Source organism: Mastigoproctus giganteus, chromosome 3 (assembly GCF_048544385.1).
Source record: "Mastigoproctus giganteus isolate SK-2022 chromosome 3, ASM4854438v1, whole genome shotgun sequence".
NCBI classification, from domain to species: Eukaryota; Metazoa; Arthropoda; class Arachnida; order Uropygi; family Thelyphonidae; genus Mastigoproctus; species Mastigoproctus giganteus.
The window spans coordinates 259367927-259382542 of NC_143577.1; the positions used below are offsets into that span (position 1 = coordinate 259367927).

The window sequence follows — 14616 nt, forward strand, 5'->3', positions numbered from 1 at the left end:
GGGGAAAATAATGGAATCACTAGTTAAAGAAGCATTGCAAGATCATCTAGTCAATACTGCAGTAATAGTTAAGACACAGCATGTGTTTGTCAAAGGGAGGTCTTGTCTGACCAATTTGATTGCTTACTATGGTGTGGTCACAAAGGAACTGAATGCCAAAAGTAATTTTGATATCATATACTTGGATTTCAGGAAAGCTTTTGATACTGTTGCACATGGAAGACTGCTGTACAAATTGGAGCGGTATGGCATTAAAGGTAAGCTGCTACAATGGATAAAGGGATGGTTGAGTGGGGGACAAAAGAGAGTGGTAATCAGTGGACACTGCTCTTCGTGAACGAATGTTATTAGTGGAGTTCCCCAGGGTTCGGTGTTTGGCCCATTGTTGTTTTGTATATTTATCAATGATATTGATGAAGGTATATCAGGTTTAATGTCCAAGTTTGTAGATGATACAAAGGTTGGCAGGGTTGTTAATGACAGTATGCTACTCCAACTGGATCTAGATAAGTTGGGAAAATGGGCTGAGAAGTTTAACATGACAAATGCAGAGTACTGCCTATTAGTAGCAATAACTGTAGAGAAACGTACCAACTGGGTGGTACTATACTCAGGGAAGTGGAAAGCGAAAAAGACCTGGGAAAATTTTGCAGCCAAATATGAAGTTTGCTGAGCAATGCAGACGGGCTGCTAGAGCAGGTCATGGGCTCTTGTCAATGATATATAGGAATTTTGCTAGTAGGGACAGGGAGGTGATAATCCCGTTATACACGGGAATGGTCAGGCCACACCTAGATTAATGTGTACAGGTGTGGAGCACTCATTTTAGGAAGGATGTAGAGTTGCTAGAATGAGTACAAAGAAGGGCAACAAGATTGGTGTGGGGAACAAAGGGGTGCTCTTTAGCATTAGCATTAGTAGAGGCATTTGATGCAAGAAAGCAAGCTTATGCAGCATCAGCCAAAAAAAAAAAAAAAAAAAAAAAAAAACACTTCCACTTCACCCCTCTGTTCGTTCAAAATACCTGTCCAGCTGATCCTTAAACTTATTTAAGCTATCAACTTCCATGACAAGGGATGGAAGTCTGTTCCACCAACCAACCACCCGCTGGCTAAAGGCAAATTTCCGCACATCTATTCTACATCTGTCTTTCCTCAATTTGAATTTATGCCCTCTTAGGTGATTATTCTGAGCGAGAGGAAGAATCCCATCAGCATTGAGCATGCTCAAACCATTCAAGGCTTTATACACCTCTATCAGATTACCTCGCTGGTGCCTAGTCTCCAGACACTGTAATTTGCAAAACTTAAGCCTTTCTTCGTAAGAGCACCCCTTTGTTCCATTCACTAATCTTGTTGCCCTTCTCTGTACTCGTTCCAGCAGCTCTACATCCTTCTTGAAATGAGGCCTCCAGACCTGTATACAGTACTCTAGGTGTGGCCTGACCATTGCCTTATACAAGGGAATAATTACCTCCTTATCCCTGCTAGAAAAATTCCTATATATCATTGACAATACACCATGAGCTACTCTTGCAGCCTGTCTGCACTGCTCAGAGAACTTCATATCTGCCTGCACAACCACCCCAGGTCCGTTTCATTCTCTACCACTGTCAGTGTAGTACAACAGAGTTGATACGTTGCTCTGGGTTTGCTGTTTCCCATGTGTAGTACTTTACATTTGTCAATGTTAAACTTCATTTGCCACCTCTCAGCCCATCTGCTCAACCTTTCCAGATCCTGTTGCAGCAGCATAGTGTCAGTAGTGTCCTTGACAACCCTGCCTACCTTTGTATCGTCTGCAAACTTCGACATTAAGCTTGATATACCATCATCAATATCATTTATGAATACAGAAAACAATAATGGACCCAACACTGAGCCCTGAGGGACTCCACTAATAACATTAATCCACGACGAGCAGTGTCCATTGATTACCACTCTCTGTCTTCTTCTCCCCCTCAGCCACCCCTCTATCCACAGCAGCAATTTGCCTCCAATGCCACACTGCTCCAATTTGTGCAGCAGTCTTCCATGTGCAACAGTATCAAAAGCCTTTCTAAGATCCAAGTATATAATATCAAAGTTATTCCCTGCATCCAGTTCCTTTGTGACTGCATCATAGTATCCAATGAAATTGGTCAGGCATGACTTCTCCTTAACAAAACCATGCTGTGTCCGAGCTATAGCTGAAGTCTTGTCTAAATGATCCTGCAGTGCTTCTTTAACTAGTGCCTCCATTAATTTTCCTGGAACAGAAGTTACCAAGAAAGGCTTAAGTTCTGCAAATTGCAGTGCCTGGAGTTGGCACCTGCGAGGTGATCTGATTGATGTGTGTTAGGCCTTGAATGGGTTGAGCAATCTGAATGCTGATGGGATTCTTTGTCTTGCTCAGACTAAGAACCTGAGGGGACACAGTTTCAAATTAAGGAAATATAATTGTAGAATAGATGTGTGAAAATTTGCCTTTAGCCGGCAGGTAGTTGATTAGTAGAATAGGCTTCCATCTTTTGTTGTGGAAGCAAATAGCCTAAATAAATTTAAGGCCGAGCTGGACAGGCATTTGGAACGAATGGAGGGATGAAATGGGAGGTTTTTTTTTTTTTGTTTTTTGGCTGATGCTGCATAAGCTTTCTTTCTTGTATCATATGCCTCTACTAATGCTAATTTTAATACTTTTATCTTACTTTATATTTCTTTTAGTGCTTTATTTTTGTATATATTTTATATTGTATTTTATTTTATTTTAAAAACGTCTACTTTAACTAGTTTGTTGGTTGTTACAAAAAACTATAGTGAGATGATGGTTTATTAGAAAAACATTGAGCATAAAGACAAATAAGGTTCCCTGCTTGATGGCATATAACCTGTAGTTTTGAGGGAGAGCGAAAAGGAATGGATTGAACCATTTGAGGTTAATTATGAGGGCATCTTTTAACTCAGGCGAAGATTCCTTTGGATTAGAGAAATGTCAATGTATTGCCAATACATAAAAGCAGTTCTAAGAGTGAAGTTGGTAACTACAGACTGATTAGTCTGAGTTAAGTAGTAGAAAAAATCTTAGAGGCAATGATTATTAGTGCAATCAAGGGACATTTAGACAGATATGACATTCTGAAGGACACAACATGGCTTTTTTAAGGGTGAATCATGCTTAACTTTACAAGCTATTTTGACATAGTTGCTCATGACCTGGATTTAGGAAAAATTTCGACATAGTTTATTTGGATTTTAGCAAAGCATTTGACTCAATCCCTCATGAGAGGTTACTGTATAAGCTTGAACAGATTGGGATTACTGGTAAGAGTCTAAGATGGATTGCTTGATTGCTGCAGGGCAGAAGGCAGAGGGTTGTGATTAATGGACATTCCTCAGTTTGGTGTGGGGTCTGTCAGGTTTTGTTTAATGTCAGGAATGGGGAGATGTCAGGGATTTGTTCTTGGACTACTGTTGTTTCTCATTTTCGTAAATGACATTGACGAAGGGATAGTAGGCGTGATGTCAAAATTTGGAGACTATGTAAAGATTGGCAGAGTCGTTAATGATCAGTGCTAAGCAGCACTCCTTCAGGATGAGGAAAGACTGATTATATGGTCTACAGAGCTTTGTTACTATACACCTCAGAAGTGACCTGATTGAGGTTTATAAGGCACTGAGAAGGATTAGTACAGAGGTTCCCAAACTTTCTCGGTTCATGGTGCTCTTACTGTCCCAGTAATTTTTTCATGGCACCCCTAGGCCAAAAGAAATACCTAACACAGTGGTTTTCGACCTTTTAATATATACCTATATAATAATTTTATTCTTTATGTAGAAGTACTAAATAAAGATCAATTATAGATCACCACAAAATTAAAAACACATGGTCCAATGGATATTGTACCGTACCCTTTTTCTAATGAAATAAATATATAAATTTCAAAAAAAAAAAATAATAAATAAATAATAGTAAAAGCTTTAAGTAATTTAAACCCAAATTACATGTCACCCCAAGAAAGTTGTAGTGGCACTCTAGTGTGCCGCAACACCCCAGTTGAAAACCACTGGATTAGTAAAACGAATGAAGGTGGAATTTTCACTGTTATAAAGAATTCCAAAACTAGGGTCATAATTCAAACTAGGAGTCGAGGGTTAGATTATATTGTAGGAAGTTTTCTTATAGCCACTGAGTCATTGATTACTGGAACAAGTTGCCCTCGCAGGTAGTTGAGGCTGGCGGTTTAAATAAATTCAAAGGTCAACTGGATAGTTCCTGTGTGAGGATGGAAACACATGATTTGTATTTTCTTATCTACCCCCTTTTTTTTTTTTTTGCCTGTTCAGCCAAAGCCTGTGGTTTTCTTGCACTATATGATGATTACTATTACTGAGTGCAGGGCCAGGCAAGTAGGGAGGATGTGCAATAGCCTCAGTGTTGTTTTCTTTCAAAACATTTTGCACATTTCCGGAATGATCGGGTGAAATCTTGTCCTAATGGAAACAAATGTGGTTCAATCTCTATGTGGATGTTTTTTGTGAAGTGCTAGGAAGAACTTTTTCCTTCAGAACTATATATGAGTTTCCTTCACTTTAGTGCTCTTCTTGGAGACACAGTATGGGACGATTATTCCATCAATGTTCCAGAAAACAGCAACCATCACTTTCTCTGCACTTGCAGAAACCCAGAACTTTGTGTGTACTGTCAGTGTGCTTTCATTTGGCAGACTGATGTTGGTTTTTTTTTTTTTTTTCTGTATTTAAAAGAGTGAAACTCATCTCTTATCCATTGTGATAATCAAGGGAAAGAAAGATCCATTCACTGCAGCATCTCAAATGAGCATTGCTTCACACAAATTGACATGACTGTCTTTATTTCTGGGAAAGCTGCCTTGGAACCAACCAAGCCAACACCTTGCTCGTTCTGAGATCTTCGTGCATGGATCCAACAGAAATAGCTGTAGTTGTTCAGTTTCATCCACAGTGGATGTTGGCCTTGGAGTGACTGGTTCAACATCTTGGTTCACATTCTTCGTTCTCACCGAACTCCTATCCTTCACAGAACTTACATGCCTGGCTATGAACATTTTTTGCATCCATAAAGCCTACAACACACACTTCTGACAGTTCCTGATGAATTTCAATTGGACTTTTCCTTGTGAGTGCAAAAATCATCAGATTATGATATGTTCCTTATGAGTGAAGGATTTTAAGTATTATAAACATAGTATACTCTTTCGGGTGCTGCCATCTTCTGAAAATGTTCAGAACTAGGTCATCCTTCATACTCCCCACCCCCAAGTTCTTTATAAGTGCAGTTTCCAATCCTGAATGCCCTATTCGAAATGCAATCAAACCATCATTTTGTATAGAGGGATAATGACCTACTATCAAAATTCCTATTAATTGTGGACAGGATACTAGCTGCCTGTTTGCACTGCATAAAAAATTTCATGTCAGACTGAATTGTAATTCCTTTTTTTTTGTCTTGAACCACTCTTAATTCCTTTCTTCCTACCCTATATGTGACTCCAGTATTTCTGTTCCCCAAATATGTAGCACTACTTTAGGCTAACCTAACCTAGCCTAACCTGCAGCAATTCTTATACATTGGGAAAGAATTGTTTGCAAACATAATTCTTTCAAACATAATTCTGCAAACAATATGCAATAGCATCAGTCTGTTTTCAGACAACATTAAAATACTCTACAATAAATTACTACATAATAAATTCCCAGCTGCTTTCCTCTGCCATCACTTCAAAAAAGCATTTAATATAATTAAATTTAAAAACATTACAAACTACGACCTAGTCCTAAACATCGTGTCAGTAGACTAACCTCCTTTATATTCCAACCTGTACATATTGTATAGTTTCATACTCCCCTGACTCTGTCGTGTCTCACAATGTGGAAAACTCGTGCTCACGGATTGTCTGTCGACAGGGGTATTATGTTTCTTGTCTTGTCATCGTTTATGTGTATTTTTATCTTTCATCTTATTTATATTATTTTGATTTTAATTTCTTTAACATTGCTACTATTGACTTAAACATATGAGGTAATTGTCCAGTCATCCATCCAGGGACCATCTGTGGTATGGGCTTGCAACCCCAGACTGCCCGAGCACTACTTTATTCACCTCCATTTCAATTACTTTCTGCTGTTCTTTTTACTACATTTTATTTCTTGTTAGCAATTAGGCTAGCTGAAAGCAATATCGAGATGCTATTTCTCTACTATCGCTACTTGTTTCTTCTTTTACTAAGTTTAGTGTCTTTTCCACACTACTTTGTTTGTTTTTGTTTCTCCCTCTGCTGGCATTTTGCCTCATCTGTTTAATTGCTCACTTCCCTGTCACACAGGTACAGTTCCGGTTTATGATTTCACACCTTCCCCCCACATGGGGCTACTTCAACTGACATATATACACTGCAAGTGAACACTCAGCTCTCTCCTTCAATCACCATTGACTTTCAATGTCTGCCGGCCATTACAGACAGTAAGTTTTCTTGTTTTGCCCCATCTCTTTGATTATTATTATTTTTTTTTTTGAGTTTACACTTCATTCTTCTCTTTCCACTGGATTTTATTTATCATTATTATTTTTATTTTTATTTTATAGTTTTTTATCCTTCCTGTTCTCTGTTGGGTCGGCTATGATGTATACGTATACCATTTACGTGTACATCGTAACAGAAAAAGAGACCTGGCCTATTGCCGTGGCTCCTATGATTTTCGCTGCTGACCCTATGATGAAATAGTTAAAGTCCTAGGACCCACAGCATTAGGTGCTTATAATAATTATACCCTTATTAATTGCATTTTATTTTTATTTTAGATCAATTGATTTTTTACATAAGGTTCCCCCTATTCTTCCATGGTTATTACACCTGATAGCTCAACTCCCCTACCATATACACAAATATACTGATATTTACCTTTTTGTCTATTATTCATTATGGTTGCCAGTTCTTTCTACTTTTACTGCAGTACCCGGATTCATAACCTAGTCTTATGTATATTTGATAAATTTTGCATAAACTCTAACAGCTCATTCCTGTTTGATAAGACTTTCATAATTTCATTGCATTGTTATCATTTATATATATATATATATATATATATATATACATACAATGTCTGGTTTGTATCATAAATATAGTGTCTGTAAAGATGGAAATGAAAAGTACACAAAGTGCCTGAACCTTTCCTTTAAACCTGAGAGGTTTAAAGGAAAGTAGAAGCTGGAAGTAAAGTTGTGGTGAAAAAGTGAAAGAATTTAAAAAACTCAGTGCAAAAATGAAATGTGACTAAGGAAGCAAACAATGTAAAAAAGAATCTGTAAAAATAAATAATATATAAATAACACTGTATTCAGATATTGGAGGGCAATTTTAGAAAGAGATCAAATAAAGGGATGGCAAATATGCAAAATCTGACTACAGTAAACGAAAAAATGATACATGGCCAAGGCATTTCATCAGAGGACTACTCCTGACCATGTATCAGGCACTGTGTTTCCAAACTTGTCTATAGTACAAGAAAAAAGGGGGGAAAATATGTGACCTTTATCTTAATACTATCAGACAAGGTAGTCCCAGGGACTATCTTGCTGATAGTATTAAGATAGTATTAAATGCAGTGCCTGATACATGGTCAGGAGTAGTCCCCTGATGAAATGCTTGGCCATTTATCATTTTTTAAATTACTGTATTCAGATTTTGCATATTTGCCATCCCTTTATTCGACCTCTTTCTAAAATTGCCCTCCCATATCTGAATACAGTGTTATTTGTGTACAGCTAGGCCTCGTATAACGCGAGTTTGATTAACGCGTTTTTCAGTTACCACTATTTGAAAAATTATACCACTTTTCACTTTACATGATGCAAATTTCCAGTTAACGCAATCTTTTTTTTTTTTTTTTATGCGATAGTTGAAAAGGATTTGAATCGTGCGTTAAGCTTACCGCACGTCGGACGGGCAATAAACAACTGCTGCCCACCTCAGTGTGTTCCATCAACCATCGGAAGAAGACGTGTTACTTGTTTGTCTCCTGCTAATAAAGTCAATGCAGATTTGCATTTAAAAGTTCAAAATTTTAAATGAGCCAGATGAAAATGTTACTGTGAAGGAGATAACGGTAAAAGAACTAGATAAAATCTTTCGTATCCAGAGAACCTCAAACGTTTTGAGGTTCTCTGCGATATTTATTTCTCCAGGGCCCAGAGAAGATTGTTCTCGGCTATCGGAAATTGATTGATGAGAAAGTCAACACTGTTCAAATATTTCCGCAACAGTCATTTCTTCATTGTGTGTTTTATGTCAGAGGTTCCCAAACTTTCTTGGTTCATGGTGCCCCTAGTGTCTCAGTAATTTTTTCACGGTGCACCCAGACCAAAAGAAATACCTACCAGTTCCGTTTAGTAGCTAGGTCCAAACAACTTAATAAGAAATGTTGAAACTGTGAACTACCTCGAGCTAGTAGTTAGCGCGGTGTCCAACAGATGTCGAGTATCACTGTGTTTCCTTCGAAAATTTAAAATATTCCGCGGCACACAGTTTGGGAACCGCTATTTTATGCAATAAACACTTAATTCCATAATTATTTTCATTATCTTTTACATTGTATACAGTTAAAAAGATATTTAAAACGTATTTTTAAAATTCTTTATGGACAATCCAGAAGGTCAAGGACCAATTATAATTTTTCCTATTGATTATTAGATTCGATTAACATGTTTCCGTTTTGGACGATGCGCTCGCAGGACGAATTAATCACGTTAATCGAGGCCAGCCTCTATTATTTATTTGTACAGATTATTTTATTTATTTTTTTTTTTATATTGTTTTCTTCCTTAGTCTCATTTCATTTTTGCACTAGGTTTTTTAAATTCTTTCACTTTTTCACCACTACTTTACTTCCAGTTTCTACTTTCCTTTCAAACCTCTCTTAGTTCAGGAACTTTGTGTACCTTTCATTTCCATCTTTACAGACACTATATTTATGATACAAACCACACATTGTTTATATCCTTTTGCTTCCTTTACTGCTGCCTTGCTCATTTTTGAGCATTAGACATATGTTCACTTTTATTATTTTTCCCCCTTTCATCCTTCTACTGCTTATTTTGCCTCTCAACAATATAATATTACTACTATATATATATATATTGTGTTTTCTACTTATCGGTTTTAATGAGATTCAAAGAAATGGTGAAGATTTGCAAACTAGAAGATGGACATTGGCTGTACTATAAAGGAACAAATAATGGACAGCAAGTGGAATTCCTGATCAACCAAACTTAACGGATTCAACCATAAAAGTAGAAGAGAAGGTATTACCAAAAGAATTGCTTGCTGGGCTGTTAAGTTAAATATTTGCTATTTTCTTCAAATTATTCGAGCCTATGCTCCTGCAAGTAGCCACCGTGATGATGAAGTTGAAGGAGAATTTTATGAAGATACATTGCACCTTTACAAGCAGGACGACTGCCACTATAAAACTCTAATGGGAGATTTCAATGCGAGAATTGGTAAGATCCAAAATGGAGAAAGATCTGTCCATATGGAACTGGAAAAAAGGGATGATAGAGGCAATCCACTAATTGAATTTGCAGAGGAGCAAAATTTCTTCATCATGAACTCATTCTTCAAGAAAAGGGCACAATGAAAATGGATGTGGAAGAACCTTCTTGGAAATACTAGTGAAATTGACTTCATACAAAGGGTACTAGGAAAGTTTTGCAATACAGCTTTGTTTATTTAATTTTTTCAAAGTAATTTCCTCTACATTCAATACACCTCTCCATCCTCCGAAACCAATCTTTAAACCAGTTCTGCCAAGTTTCACTAGGGAGTAAAGCACACTCGTTGTCCCAAGCCCGTAGAAGGTCCTCATCACTGGAAAACCGCCTCCCTTTTAGCTTCATTTTCACATGCGGGAACAGTGCAAAGTCGCAGGGAGCAAGGTCTGGACTGTAGGGAAGGTGCTCGAGAAGTTTCAGTCCTGTCGTGGTCAAATATTCGGTGCAGGCTTTGGCGCGGTGAGCTGGAGCATTATCGTGATGGAGGTACCAGGTGTTCATTCTTGACTTTGGCCGCAGGTTCTTCATAGATCCAATGACTTTAGGCAGGCATTGTTCAGTATACCACTTAGCTGTGACTGTCTTCTGCGTGTCAAAAACGACACGTTCCACAATTCCACTCGATTTGAAAAATACAGCTATCATTTTCTTCTTTACAGATCGGGATTTTCTGACAATTACGGGTGTGTCGTCATCATCAAAGACCCAAACTTTGTTTTGAGTCTTGGTCGGCAGATCGTAATAGTACAGCCAAATCTCGTCACCTGTCACGATGTTGTTCACATACCGAGATTGTCCCTTATCAAACTTTTTTAACATCTCCCGGCACCAAGTCACACGTCGTGTCATCTGCTCTTCAGTCAGTTGATGCGGCACCCAGAGAGAACAAAGTTTCTTCACGTGCAAATGATCTTGCAGAATCGAACGAATTGCTGGTGCATTTAGGCCCAAAGTATCCTCTATCTGTTGGTAGGTCACTCGCCTGTTTTCATCAAGCATTTTCCTCACAGCAGTAACGTTTTCCTCCGTAACTGACGTTCGTGGCCTTCCCGGCCTCTCAGAATCCTCCAGAGTGAAATTTCCCCTTTGGAATTCTCTATACCACCTGAATATCATTGTACGATGTGGACAATCATCATCTAGTGCAAGAGTCATTTCTTCTAAGCACTGGTCTATGGTTAAACCACGCACGAAATTATACCGCAAAACTGTCCTTATCTCATTTTGTGACCACGATGCCATCGCAAGCACTTTACACTCTCACTACTAATGAATAACTGAGCCCATCGACTTGGCGCGGCGGCTACTATGCACGTATGAACATGTCTCAACATGCAGCAACAAGCAGCTTCCTGTGATTCATTGTTGTGTCATATTGCAAAACTTTCCTAGTACCCTTTGTACTGACAAACATTAAGCAATATTTGCTGACCACTCAGTCTAGTGTTGGAGGCAATCATTGGTTATGAGAGCAAAAATCAAAATTTATTGCAAGAAAGGACAAAAGAAATTGGTTGAGTCAACTAAAGTGAAGATCAACACTAACCAACTATTGAAAAATCGTCAAAACTTTGAACTACAACTGTCCAAACAACTGTTGCAAGACCTTCCTGACATAGATATTTCAACATATAATAACAAAGCCATTGAAACTATTTTGAACACTGCCTTCTTCCCTTGCACCTACTCTAAAACAAGAAAAACCAACCAGCATGTCATAAGAAACAATTGCCATGATGAAAATGTGATGAGAAGTGAAGCAAAGTGGTAACATAAGGAATGAGGTAGAATATGTAGCACACATGAGTCAAATGTTTGCTTTGAAGAGTGAGGATGGCATAACAAATACTAAAACAATGGAAGAATTTTATTAAAATCTTTATAAGAATAAAGAACAACAACTGGATCCAACACCAGATGCAAAAGCTGTACCAGAAATTTTGGTAGAAGTGGATGCTATAAAAATCAATGAAAAATGACAAAGCAGCAGGACCCAATAAAGTCACTGTTGAAATGTTGGAAGCAGGAGACCATCAGATATGTAAAGCTCTTGCCAGACTATTTTCAACAGTGACTTTATTGGGTCCTGCTGCTTTGTCATTTTTAACAAAATACTTAACAAAATAACTGTAGCATCAAAAAATGTGGAAGCCATCCTACTGCATAAAAAAGGTGACAAGGCAGATTTAAAAAACCACCAACCAATAAGTCGATTGCCAGTTGTCTACGAGGATTCCACAAAGATACTTTCAAGAACAGGCACAATATTTGATGTTGCACAACCCGAAGAACAAGCAAGTTTCAAAAGTGGCCTCAGAGTACAATGGATTATTTGTACTCTGAGGCCACAAACAGGGCCTTCATCGACTATGAAACATTTGACTCAATTACAGAATAAGCAATAATTAATGCCCTAATCAATAAAGTGTAAAGAGAACTTGTATGTCAATATTTTCCAATCAATATGAAAAGGCAACTGTATCAGTACAGGTTGACAATGATAAAGTTCAGATCAACATAGAAAAGGCGTCCAACAGGGAGGTATTATCTCCTCAAAACTATTTTCTGCCTGTTTAGAAGAAATTTTTTGCAAGCTAAATTGGGATAATAAAAGACTCAAGATAAATAGAGATTACCAGAATCACTTATGATTTGCAGAATATATCATTCTCTTTGCTAATGATCTGGAAGAATTGCAGCAAGACATTAAACTGCATGAAAGCAAGAGGTTCTGTTTGAAGATGAATATCATGAAAACACTGGTTATGTTCAACATATTTACCACACCAAAGAAAAATCATTGCTGATGAACAAGGACTAGAAGTGGAAAGGTATGTTTACCTTGGACTAGAAATTTCAGCAGATGGAAACATCATGATGGAAATTGAATGGCACATAAAATTGAGATGGCAAGCATTTGGAAAGCTTAATACAGTCTTCAAGACAAACTTACCACTCTGTCTTAAACACAAAAAGTTTTAGATCAATATATCCTCCCTGTCCTAATGTATGGTTGTGAAACATGAACATTGAATGCCAAAGCTTTACAAAGACTAAGGATGGTCATGCAAAGAAATATGGAGCTCCAAATTTTGAACATAATGCAAAGAGACTGAAAAAAAAAAAAAAAAAAAATCTGCATGGATTAGGCAACAAAACTTGGCACACCTAGGGTCCTGAGCTGGATATCATCTTTCTTGATGATTCCCTTCTACTTCTCTCTCTCTCTCTCTCGCTCTCGGTAATTCAGAAATTTTTTTTTTTTTTTTTTGGCTGGTGCAGCATAAGCCTCAGGCTTCCTTGCACCATATGACTAATAATAATAATAATAACCAAGGTCTGTGACATCATTGAAAGAACAAAGCACTTAAAGTGGAAATGGGAAGATCACTTATCGAGAACTGACGATAGATGGATCAAACGAATTTTAGAATGGAAACCACTTGACTCTAAGCACCCAAGAAAAAGACAAAAGATGACATGGATCGATAAAATTGTGTGAAATTTACAATGGCAACAAAACGTCTTGCTGGAAACATGTTGAGGAGGTCTTCATCCTTCAGTGGATCAACAATGGCTGAAGATGATGATACATCTTTCTTATATATAAATAGGACATCAGCCCACAGCAGTCTATGGAATCCACTTGGTATGCAATTGAATGAAGGTTGCCCACCCTGCACTAAAGGGTACACTGAATCAATTCAAGTAGAAGATGAATACGAAGGATACTTCATAACTTTTCCCCTATTATCCCAGGGGATACTAGGGGGAAGAAATGAAATACCAATAAAATACAATTTGATTATGTACAGAATTTTACTAAAATTGTAATTATGTATTTATTGTTGATCTTAATATATTCATTGATGTACCTCATATGGATGGATTATAGACATTTGGCATTTCAGTGTCCATAGGTTTCTTATGTAGGGTATGTTATTGTTTTAATTATCATTATTAATTTTTAATTATCCTAAATTGCCTTTAACATAACATTTTGTTTTAATTATCAGGAATTATATTTTGAACATGCCTTTAAAAACATAAGGCAAGCAATTATTAAATGATTGTGTTATGTGTTGTAAAATAACTTTAAATTTAATTTACTTTTAATATGGAATGTTGCATTTCGTATTGCCAAGTAATTTTCCCATTGTTTATTGACACACATTACTTAGTGTTATTTGGGTTGGAAGAAATATTTATTCCAGCAAATCTATATTAAAAGCATGGTAAATTTTGTTTTCCTATAGTTGGCAAGTTGCACATTTGATTTATTAACAGACTTACTGGCTCATGAAGCCCAAATTAGTGTAAATTTTAATTATGCATTTTGTTAGAATATCTCTCTTGAAATCTTTAGATGTGTGTAAGTGCAATTGATATATATATATTTTTAATTCTGAATTTCCATTAGACATTCCTTTGGCCAAACCAAAGAGTTACACTCAGAATAGAAGAGGAAGTTCACAATCACTGCTATCTGGAACTAATGGCACTACTCGGCTTTCACAGGACAGCAGTACTGAACATAATTTTTATTATTTTCTCTGGCAACACATAGAGTTAGCTCTGGCTAAGGGCTTTGATGATAATGTAGGGCGCCATCCTGTTCCTGCCTATTTTGAGGTAAAGCCAAATCCATATCTTCACAAGTAGATTATTATTATAAGTTTACTATATCATATTTTGTTGAATGAATGCAGATGATAACAGATAAATAAATTCCATGCACCAAGCTACCCTAGTGCCTAGAAATATAAGACAATTTACAATTTCAGAAATCTTAAATTCTCTAATGCCAAGGTCATCTTACTTATCTTATGGACATTTGCCATTAATGAATCGTTAGATAGGTTTGCTGTACAATTTTTCTTTTTTTATTTATTTATTTTTTTTTTTTGTTATACATTTCGACTTTACAGAAGGATATCCACAGTCAGAAGAAGCCAACACAGTAAGCAAACACTGTATACAATTGGTATAAAAATTATAAATACATAATATAAACAAATAGAAATATATATTTGAAATGTAAAATATAGTTTA

At 36.9% G+C, this 14616-nt stretch overlaps 1 protein-coding gene across 1 annotated transcript in view; it reads left to right on the forward strand.

Moving 5' to 3' along the window:
- The window catches only part of LOC150089107 (nonsense-mediated mRNA decay factor SMG8-like), a gene marked incomplete at its 3' end in the record, with an annotated part of 262505 nt that overhangs the window by 114856 nt on the left and 133033 nt on the right, over positions 1-14616 (forward strand). Inside the window, exon 8 of the mRNA XM_090370415.1 lies at positions 13985-14196. Within this exon, the coding sequence (XP_090226541.1) occupies positions 13985-14196 (212 nt within the window). The remainder of the gene's footprint in view (positions 1-13984; positions 14197-14616) is intronic.